The 27,375-nt window shown below is 33.9% G+C and overlaps 1 protein-coding gene across 6 annotated transcripts in view; it reads left to right on the forward strand.

The window, feature by feature from the left end:
• L3MBTL3 (L3MBTL histone methyl-lysine binding protein 3) overlaps window positions 1-25,661 on the forward strand; it is a 168,942-nt gene extending 143,281 nt beyond the window's left edge. For 3 of the 6 annotated variants that reach the window (XM_074187568.1, XM_074187567.1, XM_074187566.1), the window contains 4 exons: window positions 7,224-7,309; window positions 12,998-13,167; window positions 13,414-13,476; window positions 21,993-25,660. In XM_074187568.1, the coding sequence (XP_074043669.1) occupies window positions 7,224-7,309; window positions 12,998-13,167; window positions 13,414-13,476; window positions 21,993-22,136 (463 nt within the window). In that variant the 3' untranslated portion in view covers window positions 22,137-25,660. Of the gene's footprint in view, window positions 1-7,223; window positions 7,310-12,997; window positions 13,168-13,413; window positions 13,477-21,992 lie in introns of all 6 variants that reach the window. The other 3 variants (XM_074187564.1, XM_074187565.1, XM_074187570.1) reach the window with 2 other exon arrangements.
• The last annotated feature ends 1,714 nt before the right edge of the window (window positions 25,662-27,375 follow it).

Raw genomic sequence — 27,375 nt, forward strand, 5'->3', positions numbered from 1 at the left:
GCTGTAATATTTGTCTCACTAATATTTACTCAAACACATAATTAGAATATGATAGTAAAATATCCAGATAGGATGCATAATTACAGAAAAAAGAGAATTATAGGTCAGTGATGTAATGTAACTCAATAAAGAAGGTATCATCCATTGTTTGGATATCAGTATGCTTTAATTAGATGCTAACTAATATTCTTCAGTAAGCAGAGTTTTATTTAACTAAGATTTTGTAACAATTCCTGTGGAGAAAATGTCAAAATACATTGATTCTTTAAAAGGGAAGTTTTTTAAAAGATCTGGAATTTCAAGAGGAAAGCTTACTTTTAGTACATGCAGAAAGCAGGACTATTTATTTATGAAATAGGAGTATCTTCTCTCCTAAGATAGAGGTGGTAGTTTTCGTTTGTTAACACAATCAAATGTCAGTGTCAGTGTTACCATGAATATGTATGTACTTTCATATTCTTAAGTATAATTTTCACAATAACAATTGTTATGCTATCAGCCTGAGTATATTAGATTTTGATTTCAAACAGAATTCTACCAATGAAATATGGCAGAGAGGGAAAAGCCCTCTGGTTATCCATATTTAGATCTAGAGAAAAATAAATTGTGACAGTTTTCTGAGTGTTTTACAACTATCTTTTATATAATTACAAGTATATATAAATGATAAACATTTATATATGATGATTTATGCTTTATATAGTATTTTTCATATATATTAACTTGTTTAGACTTGTGAAACAGTTTAGAGTAGAAGAAGGGTTAAGAGACTCTCCTAGGTTAATTCATTTATCTATGGTCATAGATCTATTAAGTACCAGAAGAGAATTTGAACCCCAGTTCTTTCTGACCCCAAGGTCATCACTCTTCATTATGTTATGTTGCATTTCTATTTATGTTACTAATTTAAAAAACAAAAATTAAGAGAAAGACCTTTAACATATCGGAGGTATTATCTCAATGAAGGATTTTTAGAAAAACTTGAAAAAGAAGCACAGGATATAAAGGCATGGAAGAATTACCATCTGTTCCAGTGGAGAACATCTTTGTTGATAAAATTATAGTTCTTTCAAAGTTTGTATGTACATATATATGTATATCTCCACACATAATACATATGTATTTACATGTTTATCTAGACAGATGTCTGTCTATCTGTTTGTCTGTCTTTAAAACCAACCAACGAGTCTCAGGACTTACAAAATAATTTGAAATAAATGAGTTAAAATATAAATAAAAATTTAAATACTCTTATGACAAGCATAAAATATTATAACTAAAACAGGTACCATTTTGCTTCTCTTTTGGACTAAGTATGCAGAAAATTTGAAAGACACTTCCTTCTTTTTTTTGTCCTTAAAATGTTCTTAAGTCTCAGTTATTAAATAGTAGAGTATGTGGATGCTATCTAAAATAGTAGGAGAGAATTATGCATTTATCGTGCTATTTGGATTTTGAACAAACATTACCCCCATTTAAAATAGGACTGTTTTGATATTTTAAAAGAATGCTTAGGTCTTCCTTACATTTTTCTACTGAAAAGGATAAACAAGTGTCATACTAATGGGAGAAAATTGCAGAAGGGAATTGTGTAGGCACTAGGGGACAATTCAGCAGGTACCAATGAAATACATCAGTTCTTTCATTATTAAGCTATAATGCTCAAGGTTTTTAAGGAAACAATGTATAGCTTGTGTATTTTGAGAACCTTGGCCAATATAGACTACTTGGAAGAACAAAGTCCAAGTGGGAGCAGTAGGGGTGTTATGTGTTTTTGCTCTATGGTTCTGCTAACCTTGAAACCTCCAGAAATGCTAAGTGGAATGTATGGGCTCCTGGTTATAGTTCATTCACTGCACAGGAAATAAGTATATTTCCACCATAGGATTTGGTTTGATGAATACTGGTTTGAGTCATTGGAGGCTGCATCCTGGATAAGATTCATTCTTGTTGTGATAGTCCTTACCAGGAACAACTCACCACATTCAAAATAATATTTATTGTCATTACTGCCCTGCTTAGACCTTCTTCTAAACTTCTTTATTTCTGTCAAGAACACAAACATTCTTGTACAATTTACAGCCTTAGAATTTCCCTCAATTCCCAACTGTCCCAAAATTAAGTATCTAATTGTTTAAGTGTTGTGCATCTACCTCCACAATATCTCTCTCCTCTTTTCTTCTCTTTGTACCCTGACACCAGCCTGGTTCTAATCCTCATTATCTCTTTCCTGGATATCACAATATCCTCTTTAATTGATTTCCCTGTCTCTTGTCTCCTCCTCCCTTCTCCAGTTTGTGTTTTACATTACAACTAAATGGATCTTCCTGAAGCACAGTTCTAACCATTGTAACAATACCACCCCCTATCCCTACTCAGTAGATTCCAATGATTCCATGTTACCTCTAGAATTAAATAGAAACAAATTTCTTTGGTAGTGAAATCCCTTGACAAGCTGTCCCCACTCTATAGTTCTCATCCCATCACATGTTATTCTCTACACATTCAGAGACCATACCAAAGTGTTGAAACAGTCTCAGTGTCTTTGCACTGAACTTGCATTGACCTGGAATGTAGTTCCTTCTCACTTGTATGTCATAGAATCTCTAGTTTCCTTCAAAATTCTAAATATCATCATTTACTTGAAGCCTGACCCAGTTCCTTTCCCTTTAGTTGTTTGTACCTTCTTGTCTACCATCCTCCCACATTTCCTTGTATATATTTTTGTACATACTTCATCATGTTTGTATCATCTTTATCATTTAAGCTTCTTGAGGGAAGTAGGACTCAGTCATTTTTTATTTTTATATCTCTGATGTGTATAACAGTCAATAGTAGGAACTTAAGAAATGTATATTGATTGGTTGATTGAGGAATGGATTGAAAAGCACTTGACAAAGTCAGGGGTTAGGGAATCAGTCAGAATGTCAGTCAGTAAACATTTATTAAACTCCTTTGATTATGTGCCAGGTATTATCTTAAGTGCTTGGGGGAAAAAAGAAAGACACAAGACAGACCTTCCTTTTGATGAGTTCATAATCTAATGGGAGAAGACAATCATAAAAAGAATTTGATAGGTGGGGAGGCTAGAGGTTGGTGAATTCCTGAAGTGGGAAATGATAAGAGAAGGTGTGAGTTACGGAATGAATTTATCATACAAAATGAAAAAGTTTTGGAGATGATGAAATCTAGGTACTCATTAAGGTGGAAAATGATGGGGTGAATTCCTTGGGTGCCCTTCTCAAATTGGGGTCTAGGAGTAGCTCCCACATATCCAACCAGAAGGAAAAAAGACCCAAGAGGCAAAGAGTGCATGAAACTTTTATGATAAATCACTGAGATCTAAAGAAAACCCTAAAACTTCAAAATTAATTATTAGATCTACTAAAAAAGTAAAAATGACACTGCAATTTTTCTTGCTTCTGGGAAAATCTAATTAGAGCCACAAAATGACTAGAAGCAGCAAAAAGGGGCATGAATAGTCGATACTTTAGCAAATTGGATCTGAATAATTAATAAAATTAGTTACTTATCTTTAATCAAATGCCAAAGGTAAAGATAGGCAGGAGTTTATCTATGAAAAAATGCACTTTTTAAAAACTTAACTCTTAAGACTGGATTAGTCTTAAAGAAACAAAGTTTTCGGGGTGGCTAAGTGGTGCAATGGTTTAGAGCACCAGCCTTGGAGTCAAGAGTACCTGGGTTCAAATCCGACCTCAGACACTTAATGATTACCTAGCCGTGTGACCTTGGGCAAGCCACTTAACCCCATTGCCTTGAAAAAAATCTAAAAAAAAAAGAAAAAAGTTTTCAGATGATTAGAATATAGAATACAGTCATCTTGAATTCCATATCTCTAAAATATTGATTAAAACATGTTCAATTTTTTTAAAAATTACATAATATCAAAACAAATGAATGGGGACTTACAGAAGGAGGTAACTTTCATTACAAGAAATTGGTAGCTAAAAAGATATTTTTTTTAAAAAAATTGCAAGTGATGTTGATCCCCAGTTTTAAATTATATCCCACATGTGTATTGTGTGCTGAATAATCACTATACCTGTTCAATAGTTAAACAAAGAACTTTTCTTCCTTAGTAAAATATTTATCAGACTAGAACTTATGATATGAAAGAATATCTAATGAAAGATAAATTGATTTAAGTGGTTTGAAGGACTTAGGAAAAATAATTTACTTTCCAACTAGTCCCTTTAATGTAATATGGTTGTTAATAGCAGGTTTTTAAAATCACAAGTATAATCTTGTCCTTTTTAATTGTTATTGCTGTTGTTTTGACCAAATTTTGATTTCATTGTTGAAGGGACTGTTCAGTGAGGGGAGAAATCCCTGCTAATCCCTGACGCTACCACCCCTCTTAAATGGGTCCTTATTGTCCCTGCCTGTACAATTGCAGCAACCTGCTTATTGGCCTCCCTGCTTCAAGTATCTCCCCATTCTTGTCTATCCTCTCAAATGTCTATAGCTCAGATCTGTCCATATCAATCTCTTTTACCTCCAGGATCAAATATAAAATCCTCTGGATTTTTTGCCTGGAACACTGAAAAGTTCATTGATTTTCTCAGTCACACAGCTTGTATGTGAAAGGGCAGGACTTGGCTTTCGAGTCTTTTGACTCTAAGGCTGACTTTATATCCATTGTTATTATTGTTCATGAAATTCCCTGAATTGTTGTTGATACTATTAACAAACTCTTGCTGTGAATACTTTTTCACGTCTTGGGTATGATGTCTGGAATGCCAGTGGAGGTCAGATTCTAGTAAGTCCTACCAAAAGCTTGAAATATGTATTTAGCAGCAAATTTTGTTTCAGTTTACTAAAGTAAGAGGATATGAACATTCAAAATTTGATCAGCCAGTGATAGAATTTTTTAGCCATGTAAATTCGCATGGGTGATTTGTTAAAGCAGAGAGGTCTTATCTCCCTCCAGAAATGGTGGTATCCAACTAACAGTACATTTCCCTTTTAAAATCAAAATAATAACAACATCTGACATAATATAGTGCTTTATAATAATAAACTTTTTTTACATGTATTCTAGGATTTAACATTGTATTGTCATCCCCGTTTTATAGATTTAGAAATCTACTCAGAGACATTAGGTTAAACCACTCTGGGGAAGATCATAACCAATCAGGGAAATTATAAAAGGATAGCTATGAAGCAATGAAAGCCTCATAGAGTTTAAGCAACATATATTTTTAGAGTTCTTCATCATATCAGTACATGATTTTCTCTAGAGAAGTTCAGCAGCCCAGGAGTATAAGCAGAGTAGTCAAAAGCTAGAGATACATGCCCCAGAATTAAGGGGGACGCCCCACTAGGGGAAAAGGGATCAAAGGATTCAAGGTCAGGATTGTGGTGGAGGGAGCATTGGTTAACTAGGAGCCAGACTGTAAGGAGAAAAGTGAGACTTGACCAGGGATTAGTCTGTGAAAACAAGAATTAGAAGGATTAGAGATCTCAGTAAGGAAAAAGTGGAGTTTTAGGAAGAGTGAGGCAGAGAGAGAAAAGGACAAGAAGTGTTGATCAGAAATTTCAAGGTTCAAGATTATGGAAGTAATGCTAGTGAGGTCTAAGATTTGACCACTCCATGGATACCTAAGGTAGTATGAAGAATATTAGGTTAGCTAGAAAATAGGTTTTAATCATCAAGTGGTTTAATAGTTAATTAGAGAGTAGTTTTTCACCTCTAATCCCTTATGATCAAATTAATTTCTTCTGAATGTCAGTTTAGTGACTTAAAATGGTAATTAAATCAGTCTAATTCCAGATGGGTATTTTTTTTTTAAATTGTGGCAGTTGGACCTCATTTGAAAACCTCAAACTCAGAAGCTTTTACTAAAGCATTTGCCCTTGTAGGAAATGAATAACACTTCCTTAAGTATTTATTGTGTATTCTGAGTTGTGATGTAAGTGCTTTTTCTTTCCACTATATCCAGAAATCCAGAATAAAATAAATACATTTGTCAATGGAATTACAGAACTCTTTTTAAACTGTTATAACATGACTTAATGTCTGAAGTTTTTAGTCACATTTAAAAATATATAGTAGAAGAATGATCTATCTTCAAGGATCTTGCTGTGAAAAACAGTAATCAAACTATTTCTTACCATTGCTCCTGGAAAAGGAGTTGCAGTATGCTCCCCTATGACTTTGTTTGTGATCCCAGTGACACTCCAAAACAAAATGCCCTGTACTGGCAACCACTTTGCTGTATTTGTTGTCTCTTCCATTAGACTATCTTAACTTTTTTATTTATAGATTTAGTGCATAGCACACTAACATAGCAAACATGTAGTAATGGAAAGTATCAAATTATATAGATTTGTTTAATTGTGTTTTGCATTAGAGAAATTCAGAGGAGAAGACAAAGTTCATCATAGAACTTGATTTGAGTCTAGAAGGATGAGCAAGATTTGGTAGGAAAAGATTGTAGTTCCTTTAAACTGAAATTAAAATAATTATATATGAGTCCACCCTTTAGTTCCTTCAACCTAAAAAACAAATGTGACTGACTTTCATCTCCAACTTGAGAGTAAAGATATTTGAAGAGACCCAAGACTCAGAAATTCTACTCCACTTTGGAGTGGCCCTGGGATTCAGCCCTGGTTTCATCACTAAATAGGAGATGAATCCTGCATGTTAAAGTTGAACTGACCTTGGTATTTTTTCTTATTCTTTTTTTTTTAAAATTAACAGTATCTTCTGACATCCCATGAGTTCAAAATAAAATGAAACCTGATCTGGGCTTAAATTGTTGCATACCCATTAGGTCAATGCCAATCTATGACTACACTTCCAAACTAAGTAATTTTCTATTAAGACATGTTTCTTATCCTCTCATTCCACATAGTACACTATAATGAGAATGAAATTGTAGATGCACAAAATATATCTATTTGTAGATAATGAAAAACTGAATTTTCTAGGATGATTAATATTCTTAGAAACAATAAGAAGAAAAATGGTGACTTTTTTGGAAAGTGCATGAAGCATGTCTTGAGGGAAAATAGAGTTATCTAGACTCTTGCTATTATCATTTGCATGATATAGAATGCATTGAGCACCTCCATGTGAAGAGCTATACTTATTTTCTCTGATTTTTTCAATAATGACAAAAGAAACAGTACTGCTAACAAACATTCATAAGATTTTATTCATTGTATTAAATCATTGAAATACCTATTTTTTTTACCAGAGAACAGCAAATTGAAGATAAGTCTATTAAAGAAGAATGTGAAGAAGGGATAAAAAGTGAAGTTAGAACTTCAAATCAAACCAAAGGTAGTAACTATGTTTTCTTATACTCCTGACATATTTTGTGACATTCGTTTTCTTTTGATTATCCTAAATAAGAAAACTGAATTTCTGATTCATCTGCAAATTAAATGTAAAATCAGCTTGGTTATAACAATCAGTAATTAGTTACACATAAGGTATATTTGCTGATATTTCATTACATAGATTTAATTTTGCTGTCTTATCATATCCACTGTCTCATACTACACTCATATAACAAGCCTGGTATAGCTTCAGAGATCTATAAAATGTCAGTAACCCTATATACCATCAGTGTCATAAAACAATCTCAATCTCCCTGTTAATGTATTCATCGATATTTTTTATTCATCTATATTGTAAAAAAATATCACTTAAATATTGTCTTTTTATTTTTGAAACAAGCATCATCTCTGTTCAAACCAAATGTCATCTCCATTTCATTAAAATAATCTCTTGAATGATTGATACTATAACAGGGAGAGGAATTTTTACTTTAAATTATGCTGCATCCAATTTTGAAGATGTTTAACTTTTTAAATTGTTCAAATTTTAATTAGATTGGAAAGTGTTAATCATTATGAATTATATTTGTAATTTATATCTGATTATATTGTATTATATCTACCATGATGTAATTAACATTTGCCTGACTACTTCTTGGTACTTTGACCTTGCATACGCATTTTTATTTTCAATTACACAAGAAAAAAAATGGCTTTTAAAATCTCTACTCTCATGTAAATGGTAAGTTCCATAAATAATTTTTTTTGTATTTTTCATTTGATTTTAGTTAAGCAGTTTTAAAATCTAATTTAGCAATCATCTCCCATATAGTTATCAACATCTTGTTGGTACTTAATGTGTCCAATCATTTAAGTGGGTGGAAAATTGCTCAATTCTGAAGATCTGTTCATTCTTCCAGATCAGTAAGTTGCCGTTCAGTGTATTTGGAGTTGAATTTTTTTTTACTACATATATGAAATAACATAAAAATGTAATCCATTTATTCATAATGGAATTTCCTAATTTATTGGAATTTAATAGAATTTCCTTTTAATCAGGCTTCCAAAAACTGATATGAGTTTACAGCAGTCATTTTTTTCTTCAATAGAAGCCTAAATCTTTGGCTTTTTTTCCACTAATCCTTTTAAGGGACTTCCTGAACTTGTCTCTTTGAACTATCATATTTTTCCAGAAACACTGGACTCAGAGTATGCAAGAGACCCTTGATGTATAAAGAATGAAGGTTCTCCCCTCCACCCAGCTGACATTATTTGTTGTTTATACCCCAGGCTAGACTCCCTGTGTTGTCTTTGGGAGTCCAGACAGGCACCAATCTGTCTGTACTAGATTGGAAAACTGCTTGTGCAGTTGGCAGCTTTGTAGATAAGTTGACCATCCTATCTTCATTGTCTGGCAGTTCCCAAGGGAACAGATGCTACTTTTGTCATCTTAATTATTCATGATTTTTCTTCTTCTGCCAGGCCTATTTAGGTGGAGATTTCTATTTCTCTTTCTCTCTTTGTCAAAATTTTTTAAATAAGCAAGCTTCCATTTGATTTGCCCAAACCTAGGGTTCCATGTGCATGTTCTTTTCTCTTGAAATAAATCTAGTTGCAATGCAATGTCTCATGGACTTGTGATGCTGTTTTTAGTTAACAACCCTAAGGGTCAAGATTCAGCCTAAGGGTTTATGCTCATAGAATTTCAACTTTAGGAAGCCCAAAGATCAAGGGAGAAGCCTGTGACTTTATACTACCCCTAGAATATAATTGCATTTCAAAGCAAATAGGTTGAAAGGTATCAACCAGAGCCTTTATGTTCCCTAGCTTAGTAGGATGGATCTATGAGAGTCTTATGGAAAGTTCTGGAGCATGTGCTTTCACAGATGTAAAACTCCTTTAGTGGACTCCATCAACCAATTGTAGTGGACCCAACTTTTTCACTTGACATTCTACTAAATAAAACTTACTTGCTTGTTTAAAATTCAATTTACTTTTCCCCTCTTAACACCCAGCTCCAGGAATACATAAAAACTGGAAGGGACCTCAGGACATTTGGTACAGCTTCCCCTTTGCAGTTGACTGTATGTAGTTATTTTTGTATAGATGTATTTTCAGGTTATCTTCCTCACTTAACTTCAAAGTACACCAGCCAACAGTGATAGGTGAAGTTTCCTCACCTGAGAGTTTTCTGTACCAGTGAAATTATTGATCCAATCCCTGTTCCCTAATGCTTAGTCAGTAAAACTGATGTTGGACAAGCCGTTTTACTTCTCAGGGTCTCATTTCCTTACCTCTAAAACAAGGGAGTTGTACTAAATGACTACTAAGGTTGCTTGAGGACTCAGCTCAAAGAGAATTTTTGGGAGTTACTCATAGAACAACTGTCAGTTTAACCTGTGAACTTATTTAACCTCTATTCCACTGTCCTATTCTAAATTTGTTATACTTAATTTTACACTATTTGACCTTTCTGCTTCCTATTCTGTTTTATAGTAAAAAGAACATTTTGGAACCCAGAAGCAGAGCTGCCAAGGATAGAGTTCTTTATCCTGTTTTCCTTATCCCTGTGTATATAAGGCTGCTTTTGTAATGTTCAAGGGTTTACAGGAAGTTGGCAGTGCATTATTTTAAAATATCTAACTAAAAGACACTAACTCAGCATTATCTTGTGCTGTGTTTGACTCATGGGGCTTCCTATATCATTTTATTTTCATTTGTTTGTTTGGTTTTTGTTTTTGCAAAGCAATGGGGTTGTGACTTGCTCCAAGGACACACAGCTAGGTAACTAAGTGTCTGAGGCTGCATTTGACCTCAAGTCCTCCTGACTCCAAGTGCTCTATTCACTGAGCCACCTAACTACCCCCCCACCCCCATATCATTGTTTGTTTAGTGCATAGGAACATTGAGAAAGAGGCAGATGTGTGAGTATGTTAGAAATCACTTATGAATACTCCAATAACAGCACCTTACTAAGAAATAAATGTATTTGAAATAGGGCAGAGAGGCTAATTGTTTTAAGTATCCTGGGAAGATAAATTTATGCATAAAACGAAAGGACATTTATTTTTCTTATTTTTTTCTCTAACAGAAAATAATAATTTCTTGCTTTAAAATATATTGGAAAATTCTTCTTGGTATTTTATATTAGTGAGTATGACAAAGTTCCATGGGTAAAATGTTTGTTAAATTGTTTTTAATCAAAAAGTAGGATGAATTTGTACTGTATTATTATAGAATAATTGTAATTTTTTCCCGTGGACTTAGATAGACAGAATAATTTAATTCACATTTGCCTACAAAATTATTTTTATATATTTTTACATCAAATAGGAAAAATCAAAGGGAAAAAACAAATTAAGGGCTAGGTCAAGACTCTAATGGGTATTTTTAAAAATTCTACCTGACTAAACAATCACCTCAGGGTACCACTCATTTTTAATGAGCTTTATGAATAACTCCTCCTTGACCATATGGAAAATTTGTTTTTTTGACACACTTCTAGAATATACAAAAGACTTTTAGGACCTACTACTGAATCTCCTTCCCCACAGATAAAATTTGATGCATTTTTAAGGCATTAAAATTCATTCTTTTACTATTTTTATATCCCTTGCTATAATGAAAAGGTGTATAAAAAATTTGGAAGCCAAATGGATTAAAAATAACAGTTTAATTTTCTATGTTTTTTTTTTTCATTTAGAGTGTTTTACTTGCATTATCCTGGTTGAGGCATAAAAACAATTTGAATGGATTCCCTTTCTTGAAATTTAATCTCCAGGCTCACAGAAAAGTTCAGTAAATCACACTAAGAAGGAGAGGGTCAGGGTCAGCTAGGTGGCACAGTGTATAAAGCACTGGCCCTGTAGTCAGGAGTACCTGGGTTCAAATCTGGTCTCAAACATTTAATAATTACCTAGCTGTGTGGCCTTGGGCAAGCCACTTAACCCCATTTGCCTTGCAAAAGCCTAAAAAAAAAAAAAGGAGAGGGTCATAGAATACCTAGAGCTACCAAAATACTTAAATTAGAATACTATTCTACACACACACACACACACACACACACACACACACACACACACACACACATATACAGGTTTTTCTTTATGCTTCCTATCACATTAATATTTTAATCTAAAATCCGTTTGAATTTATTTTATAGTCTCTGTCCACATATTAGAAACAAAACATGGAGTAATTTTCTCCCATATAATTCAAGATGAAATTTCCCATAATCAGATACCATTTTTTCTATCCTGTTACACTGAAATTTATTTAATAAATGCCTTGTTTCTGGGGTGCATTTTTTAATAGGAAAGAACTTCAATCTGATTTATCAATCAGATTGATCCTATTCTATCACTCTTATCGGGCCAAAAGAAGTAGCCCATTCTCTCGTGTCCTAGATGAATTATTGAAAGGGCCAGATATTCTTAAAATGAAAAGAGACATGGAAATGGGGAGGGGTGGATTGTCAGGAGATATTATCTGATTTATATAAATCAAAGATGAGCATTTTGTTTTATAATAGTTCTCCTTTCCATAGTGTGAGATTAAAGGCACATCCAACTAGACAGATGAAATGAATACTCTGAAAACTTTGTAGTGGTTGTGACTCTGCTTTTAAAATCTAATGTAGGAGGAATGCAGATAAAGTATGATCAACATAACTCTTAACAGAAAAATGGAGTTGAACTGCAGTGGTGGAACAACAGTGCAAGTGTGTATAGAAAAATTTCAGAAAAGAGGAAATGTCAAAGTTTATTGTGTTGCTGACTAGTTTTAGAGGAGTCATATTCTGACTAATTTCTTAGATACTTATCTCTACAGTGCAGGCTCTTCTCTTAGCAAAACCTAAGAGGAATATTGAGAATATTTTCCAAATTGTTTGTCTATTTATGATTGAATTATTTAGAGGAGGTAGAAAATGTACTTATAATGACATTTGGGTTTTTTCACCCTTTGAATTACATTTTCTTTTCATTATTCATTTTATTTCAAATCAAAGATCAAAAGAGTTTTAGAACTAACAAAGATCTCAGTTCCATTTGGTACAAGTGATACATTATACAGATCAGGAAACTGAGGACTTCAACTGATATATCATTTGTTCAAGATAAAATAACAGAGAGCTGGGATTAGAAAGAATCTCCAGGTCATCGTTTTTTATATCATAGTATGTGGTCACTTTCTTCTGAGAGATTTATTTTTTTTTAAATTAAAGAAATGTGCATTCATTTTTTTATATGTACCTTTCTAGCATCCATTACATCCTGTTTGGGGAGGAAATGAGAGCAATACAATAATGCTTGCTTCAGATAAAAGGAGCTGTCTGCTTTTAGTAAATTCTGGAGGAGAAATAATCATAAAATAGTATTTGGGTTCATTTGATTTAATTTGTATTAAAGTGAATTTATTATATACATCATTAGATATTCCAAGTAATTTATAAATAAATTGAAATAAAATTCCAGTGAAATCAACATATTCTAGATGGTTGTCTGATCCTGGAGAGAGAGAGAGAGAGACAGAGAGAGAGAGAGAGAGAGAGAGACAGAGAGAGAGAGACAGAGAGAGACAGAGACAGAGACTGTGTATATGTGCATGCTTTTGCATCTGTCTATCTAGGTCTTGCTGGGTCTGTCTTGATTTCAGTGAGTAATTTATCATGTGTTTTTCTACTGGCTAGGTATAGGAGCAGAGCCAAGTTCACAGCAGGCTCAGCGTCGGTCAGCTGTCTTCCTCTCTTTTAAGTCACCAATTCCTTGTCTGCCCTTGCGTTGGGAACAGCAAAGCAAACTTCTTCCAACTGTTGCTGGAATTCCTGCCAGTAAAGTTTCCAAGTGGAGCACAGATGAGGTGCACTTTAATTTCTTTGTATATTGTGAGGGGAAAGAGAGAAAGGGGAGAAAAGAGAAGAAATGAATGGTGATCTATGTTGCTTTTCCCTCTAAGAGGAACATAGTTGGCCCCTCATTTTCCCTTGGTGGGGAATAAAGAGGCCCAGGGATGGGCAATGAGAAAGATTATATTAAATATTTTGAGTTTGTAACATTTAAATTCTTAGTTGTGGATTTGAAGTTTTAATGTGACTGTTTTTGGCAGGTATCAGAATTTATACAAAGCTTACCTGGATGTGAAGAACATGGCAAAGTATTTAAGGATGAGGTAAGTATTCTACTCAATTCTAGCAGATAGTTTAATAGATTTAGAATCCTGAAATACTTTGGTAAATGGATGGGGACAGGGGAGGATGGTAATCTTGGTAATAGGATTGTAAATTGCTAAATTAATTTTAATTCCCTAAATGAGTAGGAGTAAATGAACTTATATAAATTTCTTAGAGGATTGTTAAATTGTTAAATCCTATTATATTAGCTTAGTGGTATATTAATAGATACATGACAAAAAACCATAGTTGTATGTATTTGTATAGTATGTGGCACAGTGTAAGAGCTAATTTAATTGGGGGGGGGGTTGTTGCAGTGTTTGTTGTAGTTTTATTTCTGTATGGCTTAAAAATTTAAATATATATCTTATATATGTGTGCATTTTTTATATGTGTGTATGGGTGTGTATATATATATATATATATATATATATATATATACATATTTATACACACATGCAAATGGAGAGAGGGAGGGAAGAGAGAATTTTTTAACATATTTTTTCTCAATATATCCCCTCTTAGCTTCTAGGCCTTCCCTACCCCGTTGAACTATCACTTATAACAAAGTAAATGAAAGGGAAAATAGAAATCTTTGAGTGGAACTATCCATGAATGTTTTTTTAGAGATTGGAACACTTATAGTTCTTCACTCTTTTCTTTCACCCAGATCATCTTATCATACTTGTCTAGTCAGTCCAAAATTTTAATCCTATTTGTTTCCATCCAGTTTAGAAAACTTCTGAGGTTATTGTAATACTAGGGTAATCCATTTAATATCTTTCCTGTTTTCATAAATTTTCTTAGGACTAACAGTTACTGAGAAGGATTTAAATTTGACTGCTTTTTCCTGTTCATAATATTAAAAAATTATTAGTTAAATATAATTAACTATCATAACATTTATTCAGAATTCAGTGACTTCTAAGGAGTAATCTTATGTTTCTTCATAATATTTGATACTACAATACTTTTTTGAAAGATTTTTAATCTCAGGCTCAGAAGGACCCACACAGCATAGAGGTTAAGGGAGATGGCCTTGGAGTTAGGAAGTCTTGGGTTCAAGTGTGATTTCTGACACAGATTTACTGGAACAAATCATTAAACCTCTCAGACCCTATCAGCTCTTTAAATCTATAAGTTTCTAAATAGGTTCCCAACTACTTTACTGAAAGAGTTTCCTTATGGAATTTCTTGATGCCAGTAAAAAAAAAAATCAAAGGTGTTATCCAAAAAAATTTCATAGCAGTCTGCAAGTGTACTGAAAATTGTAATAATTAGAGGAAATATTGTTGGATGAAGCTTGAAGGATTTTGACTAAACAATAGCATAGATTGACAGAGGAAGCTAAAGCCTGAATCTTACTTCAGACCTTTGAGAGCAAGTTACCAAATTGTCATCCTTTTAGAATAAAATAGTTACCCACAAGGAATAGATCGTCTTAAATAAAAACTAGGAAACTGACAACAAGCCCTTGATTTCTAAAGTCAGGGCAGGAAAACACACATAAACCAATGCATTGTAATGCGGTTTGATAAAGAGATTAGTTCTACTAAGGATTCTAGGCAGTGTATTTGTCATTTTATGTACAAAATAGAAATTTTTTTTAATTGAAAACTGATTAACATTTTAATTTCAAAGATGCTTTTATCTTCATATTTCACTGCTCATTTCAAGGCAAGTGACTCCTAACACTTGAACTTCTTTTAGATTTATTTATGCTCTCCATCCCAGAACTGGTCACAAAAATAAATGATCTCTTAAAGCAAATCACTTAGCACACTAAGGTAACCCCCATTAAAAGAACTTTTGGGTGAGTTGTTTTGTAAAAGGAAGAAACATTTAGCTCGATGAATGCTCATTCCCTAATCAGTTTATAATTTGTTTACATTTTCTCTGTTGTTCTGCACCATATAACAAATTTATACTTTCCAACTTTGCTCTCTCAAATTCTGCTCTCACTGCCATATGATACTCGTTTGTTAGTTTCTTAGAACAGTCTATATAGTTGTTTTTCTATTCTTTTTTAAATCTCCATTCTCAACTCTTTCAGCAGATCTTCTACTTCCTCAAGATTCAGGCTATCCAGTATCTCTTTTTTCCTCCTATCCAGTACCAGTAGAGGAAGTAGCTCCCTGTTTTGTGAAAGCAAAATCGTCCCTCTGTACACCTGACCCAACCCATGTCTCATGTTATGTTCTCCCTCTTCCCTTTCTTCCCTTGCATCTTTAGCCTCTAACTCTCCCTTGGTTCCTTTCATTAGGCAGCTGGTTGGTATAGAAGCTAAAGAAAGGGTTGGATTTGTATTAGATTGAAAGGAGTTTGAATCTTCCATCTAATGCTTACTAGTTATGTGACCCCAGGAAATATATTTAACTACTTTATGCCTCAGTTTTCTCTCTTTTTTTTAGGATTTTGCAAGGCAAATGGGGTTAGGTGGCTTGCCCAAGGCCACACAGCTAGGTAATTATTAAGTGTCTGAGGCTGGATTTGAACTCAGGTCCTCCTGACTCCAGGGCTGGTGCTCTATCCACTGCACCACCTAGCCACCCCCTCAATTTTCTTATTTGTAAAACAAGGTGAACTTAAAGGTTTCTGAGGTTGCCTTCTAGAGCTAATTCTATGATTCTAGAATGTTGATGACAACAAGCTTACTAGGGAGGTTTCTGACCTTTAAATAAATAATACACATACACAAACATACACAAAAGTATCTATTTACTATACTATCCCTGCAACCTGCAATCATATCTCTCATGTCAAAGTTCTAGGAATAGTACTAGTCTTCACTTATTGTTTCTCCTTCACTATCTAGTCATTCCTCAAACTCTCACAATTTGGTTTCTGTTCCTAGGTTGTACTAAAACTCTCCCAAAATTAACAATGTCCTTTTTTTACAGCTAAATTCAATGATCTTTCATTCTCTTTGACTTTTCTTCAGCATTTGATGCTGTAGACCAAAAAATAATGAAGGTGTATCAAATTGAATCCACAATATTCCAGAGTAGGACTTGGATCAGATTAAAATGTTATTGAGAAAGTTAATAAAAATAAATAAACATAATTTATGGTTTTCTAAGTCAGCAAGTTCCCCACAAGAATCTTAAACACAGTATAGGGGACCCCCTTTCTATTTGAGTTTGATACCCTTGCTGTAAACCATCCCTTCTTTGTTTACTCTCATCTTCCTTGGATTTTGTAATATGATTCTATCCCAGTTCTCCTATCTCTATAAACTTTTGTGATTAACTCCTTAAATTTTTTTCTCTTTCTTCTTTTTCCTAAGTCTAGCCATTCTCCAAAATATTGTCCTTGTTCTTCTCTTTATATATTTTCTTTCTTGCCAATTTCATCTTCTCATCTTAAACGAATTGTCATTTCTGTGTTTATCACACCCAAGTCTACATCTCCTTCTTGACCTCTTCTCTGAGGGCATTTCTTATTTTCAGTGCCTATTGGACATCATCACCTAAGTGCCTCCCAGACAACTCAAGTTTAGAATGCCTTAAATACAACTTATCACCTCCCTCATCCTAACATTATTCTTTCTGCTTATCTTACTACCATTACCTATATCACTGACTCAAAATCTGGAGTCATTTTTGACTCTTTCCTCACCAAAACCCACAGTTAAGCAATGAAAAACTTTCTTTCCTATTTGATAAAGCCCAAATTCCTTAGTATGACATTAAAGATCCCCCAGAAACTAACTACTGTACTACCCTTCAGACATTTTACACTACCATCTATTCTACTTCATAAACTCCTTCAAGACTCAACTTTTAGTTCTTCATAGAATTCATTTTGACCTTTCATATATCTACACAAAGCATTTCCTATGCCTAGAAGTGACTACTCACAATTCTCTGCCTCTTAAATCATTTTCCTGTTATATCCAAATCAGTTTTTACCTCCCCCTTTAAACTTTCTCTAATTCTCTCCATTCCTCCTTCCTCACTAGCTCCTTAACTGCCCTCCTACACACATCTAGAAGTGGTTATTCTCTTTTTTTTTAATCTCAAATTATTCTATTGTGATTCCTAAGATTCTTTGTTATCTCTCTTATTGATCAATTATAATCTAATATATATCATTTCATTTGATTACATGTCTTATCTTTCTAGTATATTGTGAGTTCCTCAGATTATTATAATTTTCTATGGCAGCACCTTACAAAGTATATATTTAATTCAATTTAATTTCACAAAGATTTGTTAAACATTTACTATGGACAACAGGGACACTAGGAGGTACAGTGGATTGAACACTGGCCTTGGAGTCAGGAGGATGGGAGTTCAAATTCAGCTTCAGACACTTAATACATACTAGCTCTGTGACCTTGGACAAGTCACTTAACTCACATAGCATCACATCTAGGACGATCTCCAGTCATCCTGATTCACGTATGGCCACTGGACTCACTTGACTCCAGAGGAGAAAATGAGGCTGCTGACTTAGCATCGCCTTCCTCTCACTATTCATGTGCTTATCATATTATCACCTTCCTGATGTCATGGTCTTCAAGAATGAAGGACAAACATCATCATCATGAACAATATAAGAATAATGTTTTCAGTTCAAAGCTCTAATGTCAGGAGGAAAGTTTTAGCAAAACCTACAAAAAGCTTTGTCAGTAGGCCTTGTAAGAGAAAGTTGGTAGTTGTCAGATATAAATAACTACTGTGTGAATTTTGTTTCCAAAAGATATGGAATTGAAGTGTTATCAGTAGAGGCTAGGAAAGTACCTTCTGAAGTTTAAAAAAAAAGGGAAAAAAAGTCATCTATCCCCCTGAAATTATTTGTACTTCCAGTGCAGTAGAAGGGTTATTAGCTGATACTGCAGTCCTTTCTATCCTTATAATTCAGTAAATTATCATTCAGTGGGACTTTTGTAGTCCTAAAATAACTCATGATCCTATCCAAGGGAGCAACCTACCTCTCACTAGAAGATTTAGGCTTTGTGGTAGTGGTATTATATTAACTTTTAGAGGAGATTACTGAACAGTTTCTGAATTTATGAATGCAAAGATTTCACCAGAGATTACTTAAACCTGTAAAAATATCCCTTCAGAGTTGCAAATTTAGAACCTTTACTAGAGAGAAAATGGTCATACCATAAAAAGGAAAAAAAGCAATTTTAAGGTTTTTTTTAAATCCAGTTCTCAATCCTTTTTATTTTCATACATTTAATCCTTTTTATTCTAAGTCTACAGTTTTGCAAAGAGAATTACAAGAGAAATATTGATTAAATGTAATGTTTTCAGTAGGTCATGATGACAAAAACCACAATTATTAAAATGAAAAATATCAAACCTTATAATGATTATTATCTTAAACATCTCATGGAATATTATCAGTAAAAGGGATCCAGAATTTTTCTAGATGGACTAACCCTTTTATTTTATAGATGAGGAACCAAATTGCAGACAATTTAGGTAACTTGTACTCTATTGCTCAGATGATTAGATGAGACTAGAGCCCTGTTTTGTGCTCTCAAACTTACTTGTTTAATTTTAATTTTAATTTTTTTGTGCCTGTATGCAATATGCATAGCTGTCCATGATCATCGTATTTTATTTTTGTTCTTTTAATATAGTTTTCTAAATAGAAGTCTATTGAAAATATTTGCCATTCTGCCTTTCCTATTTTTAACTTCCACCCCTTCAACATCTTTCCTTCCCTGGAAGGAAGCTTCTTTTAAATAATGTTCCATCCTAAGTCTCTCCAGGACTTTTGTCTCAGTAGGTAAACATTAGCTTGTTGGCAATATTGCAAGCAGGTAGGGATTATGGAAACCCAGTTAGTCATTGGCATTCATTTCTTAGACTCATTCCTTTGTACTTGTTGATAGTTTGTTTTTTTTTAATGCTATTATGGGTTTCTAATCAGTACATTTATGCTGAGAATTCTGGGCCTGGTTCATTTAATGTGTTAGTAAACCTGCATTTCTGACTGATATTTCATGAGATATCAAGCATTCAAAAATGAAATTATAACAAATATCATTGTTTGTTTCCTAAACTTTGTAACTCTAAAAGATCACCAGTCCTTTTAGTGTGTGATGGCAGCATTCTTTCTTATTAGCCATGAATAGGAATGACTTCTTAAGAGATTCCTTTTCAAACACAGTCCATGAGCTATGTGAGATGTTGCTGTTGTTGTTGACTTCTGTTTTCAAAGAAGACTGTGATATCAGGGATGTGGTGTCATGATAAGCATATGAATTGGATTTGAGTGATGGGGTACTCTGCAAAGTCACCAGCTTCCCTTTCTCCTTCAGGGCCATCTGGGTCCAGTAGCCAGATATGAGTCAGGATAAGTGGAGATGGCACTGGATGTGGGGCAATCAGGGTTAAGTGACTTGCCCAAGATCATACAGTTAAGCAAGTGTCAAGTGTCTGAGGCTGGATTTGAACTCGGGTCATCCTAAGTCTGGGCTGGTGCTTAAGCATAGATAAAGTGATGCATACCAGAAAGATCAAATCACAGCTCCAGAGCTTGAAGGAAACTCAAAGGCCATCTTGTACAGTCCCCCCTTTTCAGATGAAGAAACTGAGGCCCAGGGAAGTTAAATGATTTGCTCAATGTCTCATAGGAAGAATTTGAATCTAGGCCATACTCTGATTTCAGAGCCAGTGATCCACTCCCTATTTTGAAAAATACTATTAAAAAAAATCCTAAAAAAAAAAAAAGAAAAACACTATATAAAAGCCAGGAATTCACTTCTTTCCAAAGGGTATGGAATGTTTTGCTGCTTTTCAATTACATTGATGTCCAAAGTAACATTATGTCAATTTTAAAACAACTTTGTGACTCAACCTTACTGTAATGTTTAAGCTCCTAAACTATATTGTCCAGGGATGCTAAGTAAATTATCTAACTCTGTGTCTTTCTTCTTGTAACATTGTTTTTCCTGATCTTTTCAAAAATCAGTGACATGAGATGGGATATACCTGTGTTATTCTTGTATCATGAATCAGTGTAGAAAGATATTTTGTTTTCAGAAATCTGAAACTAGGAGCCAGGTAGAAACAAGCATTTATTAAGTATCTACTTAACAAATAATATAATTTAATAATATAATTTAATAATAATATAAGATATATTATATATCATATGCAAATATAATGTATAATATAATAATAATTAAGAACTTTACAGGTACTTAATTAAATCGTACTAGGGCATGGGACTAAGCACTTTATAAATATCTCATTTGAAGTGTCACAAAAATCCTGGAAAGTAGATGCTATTATTGTCCTCATTTTATAATTGAGGAAATTGAAGCAAACAGAGGTTAAGTAAGATGACCTGAGTTACATAAGCAGCAAATATGAGGCTGGATATGAACTCAGATTTTCCTGACTGTGAGTCCAGTCCTCTATCCTGGCCACTCATATACCTATAGGTGGTAAGTAGAAGTGCCAAAATTCAAACCAAAGTCTTCTGACTGCGAATCATTTTCAGACCTGTTTTTAACTTCCAATCTTATTTTGTGGCATAATACTGCTTAAAATCTTCCAACCAATACCTATGTAAAATTTTTGCAAACAAGTTTATATTTTAATCTCATGTTGTTCCTGCCTGATGTCTTTCTGGTTGGAAAAAGAAAGCACTCTATGACCTTGATGTGGCAATTCCATTGTATAATTTAAACTTCTATAGAAATTACAATTGTCTATAGTAATTTCTTGTAATTTCTTTATTTTTCTTTGTTTCATGGGCTGCCATGACCAAAAAAAATCATCTCATCATCTCTAAGTGGTGATAATTCTTTACATAAATAGCTGGGTTATTCCTCAAACAGACTCAATCTTTCAATAGGATTATAGTCATAGTTTCTAGATCTCTTACCTTTAGTTTGAGTGCTTCTTATTCTCAGATCAAAATAGTGCATTAGTAATGGGTCCATGGATTACAATAAACCTCCTTGGAATACTATTAAAATAAAATACATAGGATTATGAAGGAAATTGATTTATTAAAATGCAATTATCAAGAAACCACCCACCATTTTTAAAATTCAACTTCATCGACTCTAATTTAAGAAACCTAGAGGAAGACTGGTGGAAATTTGGAAGCAGGGAGCTTTTAGATTCTGGAGAAGAACCCAAGGAATATAACTGTCATCAAATATTTGAAGGGTTCTTACATATTAGGAGAGTGAAACTTGTTCAGAGGTAACCGCAGGAAGCTCTAAGTGAAGGTTGCAAAAAAGACATATTTTGGCACCATATAAGAAAAAGCTTTAAAAAGTTTTTTAGCTTTTATAGCCTTGCTAAACTATAATAGACTGTTATAGGAGGTAATAAGTTCACTTTCATAAAAGTCTTTAAGAAAACATTGACTAATTGTCAGGTACACTTCAGTGGGATTTGGGGTTGAATTAGATGATCATTGAGCTTCCCTTAGTGTCCCTTACCTCTAAAATTCATTGATTCTGTGACTTCCTTAACATTTCCCATATGGCTGCATTAGATTAATCCATGTTAATGGTATTTTTTTATTTTTTTAGCAAATTGATGGAGAAGCATTTCTACTTATGACTCAAACAGACATTGTTAAAATTATGAGCATTAAACTGGGACCAGCTCTAAAAATCTTCAACTCTATCCTGATGTTCAAAGCTGCAGAAAAAAATTCACATAATGAACTTTGAGGACAGCAAAAGCCACATTTCATCCCTTTTCTGCTTAAAAGTTTATGTCTTATTCAAAGCACAAGGACTGTTGTAGCTGTTAAGTAAGAATTCTTCAAAAGTAAAAAATCAGTGCTGCCGGATTATTTATATTCATCGAGAGACGATATACATGAATTATTATGGAAGTGCTTGGGTTTTTATTAAGGTACTGTAACAAATACCATCTTTTAGTTCTATTCATTGAGCTAAATTTACCTTTGTAAACCTTTTTGAGGCTTCAGAAAAAAAACAACAACATTGTTGATTATTTATGGTATAGTAAGATGGGGGGAGGGGGAATTATGAACTTTCTGCATTTTTGTAAACATCGTTGAATTATCTTTCACATACACTTTCTTTTTCAATATTTGCAGAAACCTTTTTATACAATCAAATAAAATGAACTTTAAACCCAGTTAGCCAAAATCTGGCTACTAGTTTAGCCAGTTGGGACTGTTATAACTATTAATTTTGTGCCATATTTTGAATTGCAACATTTATGCTGAGTATAACTTTGCAAGTCATGAAATTGCCTACTTGCTTGTAATAATTCATTGGGGCTGAACAGTTGTAAAAATTAATTTTTTAAGTAAATCAGTGTTTTTACTTTTGCACGACTTATGAAATGTTAAGCAAATTGCTTTTTCACCAGCGTCTTTACTGTATTTACCAAAAGACCAGTATATAAAAGACTGAAATTGAAAAAAAATAAAACTTTACCTAATGTATTTGAATGGCATCAGTCTAATACTCCACTCTAGTACCCCAGGGGTTTGTAGGAGTAAACTTATCAAAGAGTAAATGAAGTTCTAATATGGGGACAGTTTTTAAAAGGATCTTTAAGTTTTTGTGAGACTTTTAAGCTCTTCTCTGAGTCATTAATATAACTGTGGTGCTTAAAGGAGATGAAGGTCCTACTGCTTAGGAAAGAAATGCCATCCGTAGAAAAATACCTATTTCTCCCTTCTTTCAACAGTCCTCCACATCAAGAGGATTCCTTCAGGGTAAACTGAGGAGAGAAAGAGAGGGAAAGTGTGTGTACTAATAGATTTTTGCTAGAAAGGGAAGTTATATGGGAGAAACACTGATGGAATCATCTGTTGAACGTGTTCAGGAATCAAGAAGAAAAATTTCCAAAGCAGTTATTCTGGTATGTGTGTAAAATGCCCTTCTTTTTGGAAGGACTTTTTTTTTCTACAAAACTCTTTGCCAGGTGTTAAGACATTGCACTCAATATATATAATGGTACAGATCAGATGCACTTTAAGTGAGAATACTCAACTACCTATAAACTGAGAGCTGGTGTAGTGTTTTATTTTATGAGAATGCACTTCGCAGGAAGAGGATGAACAGCTTCATCAGCTTTCCACTGCAGTTTCTAATTTCTTGGAATGAAAAATTGTTCAAAGTACATTTTTTGAGATATAAAGTAGCTTTGTAGCATGCTGTCTTAACTCTGGGGAACTTCTACCTCTCTCTTTAGTTGGTCTCATATCTTCTAGTATAGAATTTTCTTTAATATCTCCAGCTCTGCTAATATAGTACTTTCTTTGAAGACTTCTGAAGGGGTCTCTTAGCAGCCCTTTTCATCTGCCATAATAACAAGGTAAAACAGGGTCAGTGAAATAGCCTGCAGTACCCCATTCATTTACTTGCATGAATTTGCATTAATGACTTTTTTTAAAAACATTTTGTTCAGAATTTGTACATTCAAATTACACTTGTTATATCTTCTGACATGAAATAAAATCTGAATTGGAGACGCCTTTTCACATTTGTATGCTTTTTAAGAGAGGTTGTCACAGCAGAAGAGCAGGAACAACTGTGGAGACAGAAGATAGATGGCTGGGTTGCAAATATAAAACTCTTCCCAGTTGTCTGTCAGACTGCTTATACTTACTGATGTGACATTCTACTCTGATCATAGCAGTGGAAATTTATCCACCTTGGGGCCTTTCTCTCTGGTTTAAAGACATTTCATATTCAAAAGTTTAATTTATTCTAACCAGTATTTTGTGTAACAAGTGACTCATCAAGGTAGCATATGTGATTTAATTCCATACATCTCTTTAGCAATGATACAGGATTCAAGATGTCCCAAGAAAGGGGGATGGGGGAGAGGAGACAGAGAAACTTCACTTCTTTCAGGATCCATCTTGATGCAATTTTTCAGAGAGGAGATGATACCAGGAAGCACCAAACACCAGAGAGAAATCAGAGGTATTTCTATATCTTTGCTGTGGTCTTCAGGTCTATTCTTTGCTGCAGTTTCTCATCTCTCTGTTACCACCTTCAGCTCTTTGACTAGGGAAATTAAACCTCAGTTCAGAAAGAAGGAAGGGCTCCTTAGAGCTGTGGTCTCAAAAATGAAAAATCTCCTCTGAAAGTCTTCATAATGGTGAACAAGGTAAACTGGGGGAAAAAGGATTAAAATATAGGTATGTCTGATAGAAAAGATAGAAGAGTGGAAAGAGATTGCCAACATACCATTTATTTCACTGTATAGATGTCAGTGAGTTTTTTTGGTTTGTTTTTTGCCTGTTTAGAATTTATATACTAAAATTACTGGATTATATAAATGTAGGGACAGATAAAATTTGGAAGAGCAGGGTCCAGATGAGAGTGAAACAACAGGAAGAGAAGATATTGTCACAGAGGGACAATGAAAAAGAATATTAGAAGAGGGTAACCTATTATGATAATACATTACAAAATATTTCTATATTCTGTCCTGGAATAATCAAATAAGACAGGAGCTCAAACTGGGGGCAAGAATAAGGTAGGATGCAACATGATGGCCAATGAAGAAATTCCAGAGAGTCAGTGAATTAGATGGAAAATTACATCTTCATTTCAATGAATCAGTTTTCTTTATGATCCTAGCATTTTATTTTATGCATTTAAAAACATCATCGAGAAAAGGGACCTATAGGCTTCACCAGACTGCTCAAAGGAGCTTTGATATAAGAAAAGTTAAGAACCCTTGAATTCAGGGGAGATTTGTAGAGTACATTATCTTTTCAACAGGATGCAGGGACTGATAAGATCATCTGAAAAATTTCATGACAATTATTAGGTAAAGAACTTTTTTAGCAAGAATTGATGATTCTCTTAATTGCTCAGAGCAATTTTATATTGCAAGGATCTATGGTTTTTGTTATAGAGGGCTCTCCCAGCACTGCTGTAGACTAGTCTTCCCTTGACTTGGTAGATGATTTTTGAGAACTGGTTTGACTGAATAAATTATACCTAGTAAGAGTTGGCTAGTGATTCCTAGTCAACCTAGTTATATGCCTTTCCAGACTTAGGTCCATCATTGACTGGGTTTGTGCTCAGCTTGTGTAGCCTTTGAGAACTTAGGTTCCTTGAGTTTAAAAGCAATCAGAAAAAAAAACAAAAATTTTAAAAAATCAATCAATGGCACAGGATTTATCACTACTTTCCAATAAAAGAAGTCCTTACTAGCTATTATTTCCCTCTTTATCTTTTCAACCTAAGAAATGTTTTAATTAGTCAGTAAAATTAAATCTAAGTATTTGTAAATCTAGTCTGAGGACTAAGAACTTGTTTTGATAATTATTTGAAAATAATCAATATCCTTTGTGATCCTATATATTTTATGCATTTAAGAACATTATCTGAAGAAAGGGTCCACGGGTTTTACTAGATTACCAAATGGTATCTATGAACCAGAAAATAATATTTATGACAAAAATTGAAATTTATAAAATAGATTTCAAGCCAGTATTGCAACCTCCTATTATTTACAAACTAGTAACTAACAAAGCTATTTTTGTAAAAAGGAAGAAACCTCAGAAATGGCTTTCCTTGGTGAATTATCATCTTTGAAAACAGTAAAGATACATGAATCCTGGTATATCCCCTTCGAACCACCACTCAACCCCCAAAAGTATAATCTTAGAATTTCTTATAAACTGTATCAAAATGGAGGAGAAAGGAAGAAAAGCATGATTCCAAACAGATATATTAATATTATAGACAATATCAAGTTGTGGTTATAGGAACAGCAGATGAGGTTGGGTTTGGGAGAGAGGGTGAGGAAGGTCCAAGAATAAATCAGAAAGTGATGTCCAAAGTGGAAGAGAGGGGCAGCTATGTGGCACAGTGTTTAGATCACTGGAGTCAGTAGGACCTGAGTTCAAATTTGGTCTCAGATCCATAATAGTTACTTAGCTAGGTGACCTTGGACACAAGTCATTCAATCTCATTGCCTTGCAAAAAAAAACATATAACAATAATGTGGGAAGGGGGCTTGGTAGAGAAATGAGAGTGCAAGGTAGTAGATAAAGGTATCAGGTTAAGAGAGTGGGTTGAAACAAGTCAGTCACCAAAATAAGGACTTTAATCCATATCAAAAGCTCGGTAGAGTGATGGGATACTGAAATGGGAAACAGGCAGATAAATAAAAACTATCAATTCCACAAGAACTAAAAAATAGCACAAATTGTTGAGGGTAATGATGGGGGGAAGGGAGAGCAAGCTCCCTGGAAATCATTCAGAATCCAAGTAAACCCTGTGAGCAACAGACATGCCAATAAGGAAACCTCAAAAGAACTCAGTTCAACAAACATTAATTAAATACCTAATACATGTGGAGATGCTAAGATGATCCAACTCAAGGTCTCATCTCAAGAAGCTTGCAACATAATAATGTGGATATGACATGTATAATAGATATTTAGTTTATACAAGACAATATGGTAATCTTGGCAACTCAGCCAAGGATTTTGTATGTTTCTTGAAAAAAGAGGAATCAAATTCTAGGATAAGGAGAGTGAAATAAGTTCACTCCATATAGCTCATTCCACATTGCAAAGTAAAGGAACAGAGAAGAGCAAATCTTGACACAAACAATATATAAGGTAGAAATGTCTTCAGTGAAGAAGACTGGACCAAGAGAGAACTATAACCAGGAAAACTTTAAGTCCTATCTCTAATATATACTGGTTTTGTACTTCGTCAAGCTCCAGGGAACTCTCTAAAGCTACAAGTTACAAGGAGTTGCTGACCAGCATTGAGAGAGACCCTGCGAGCTTGGTTGGGCACCTACTAGCCTTCCCTTCTACAAAGACTTTCTGTTGATACAAGGGCAGACCATGTGGACACATACCCAATGCCTCTCATTTGACTGAGTTTTCTCTTGGTGACATTTTCTTGCTAAACATTCTTATTGCTCTGCTGCCACATTAACCTGGAA

Source organism: Macrotis lagotis, chromosome 5 (assembly GCF_037893015.1).
Source record: "Macrotis lagotis isolate mMagLag1 chromosome 5, bilby.v1.9.chrom.fasta, whole genome shotgun sequence".
Lineage (NCBI taxonomy): Eukaryota > Metazoa > Chordata > Mammalia > Peramelemorphia > Peramelidae > Macrotis > Macrotis lagotis.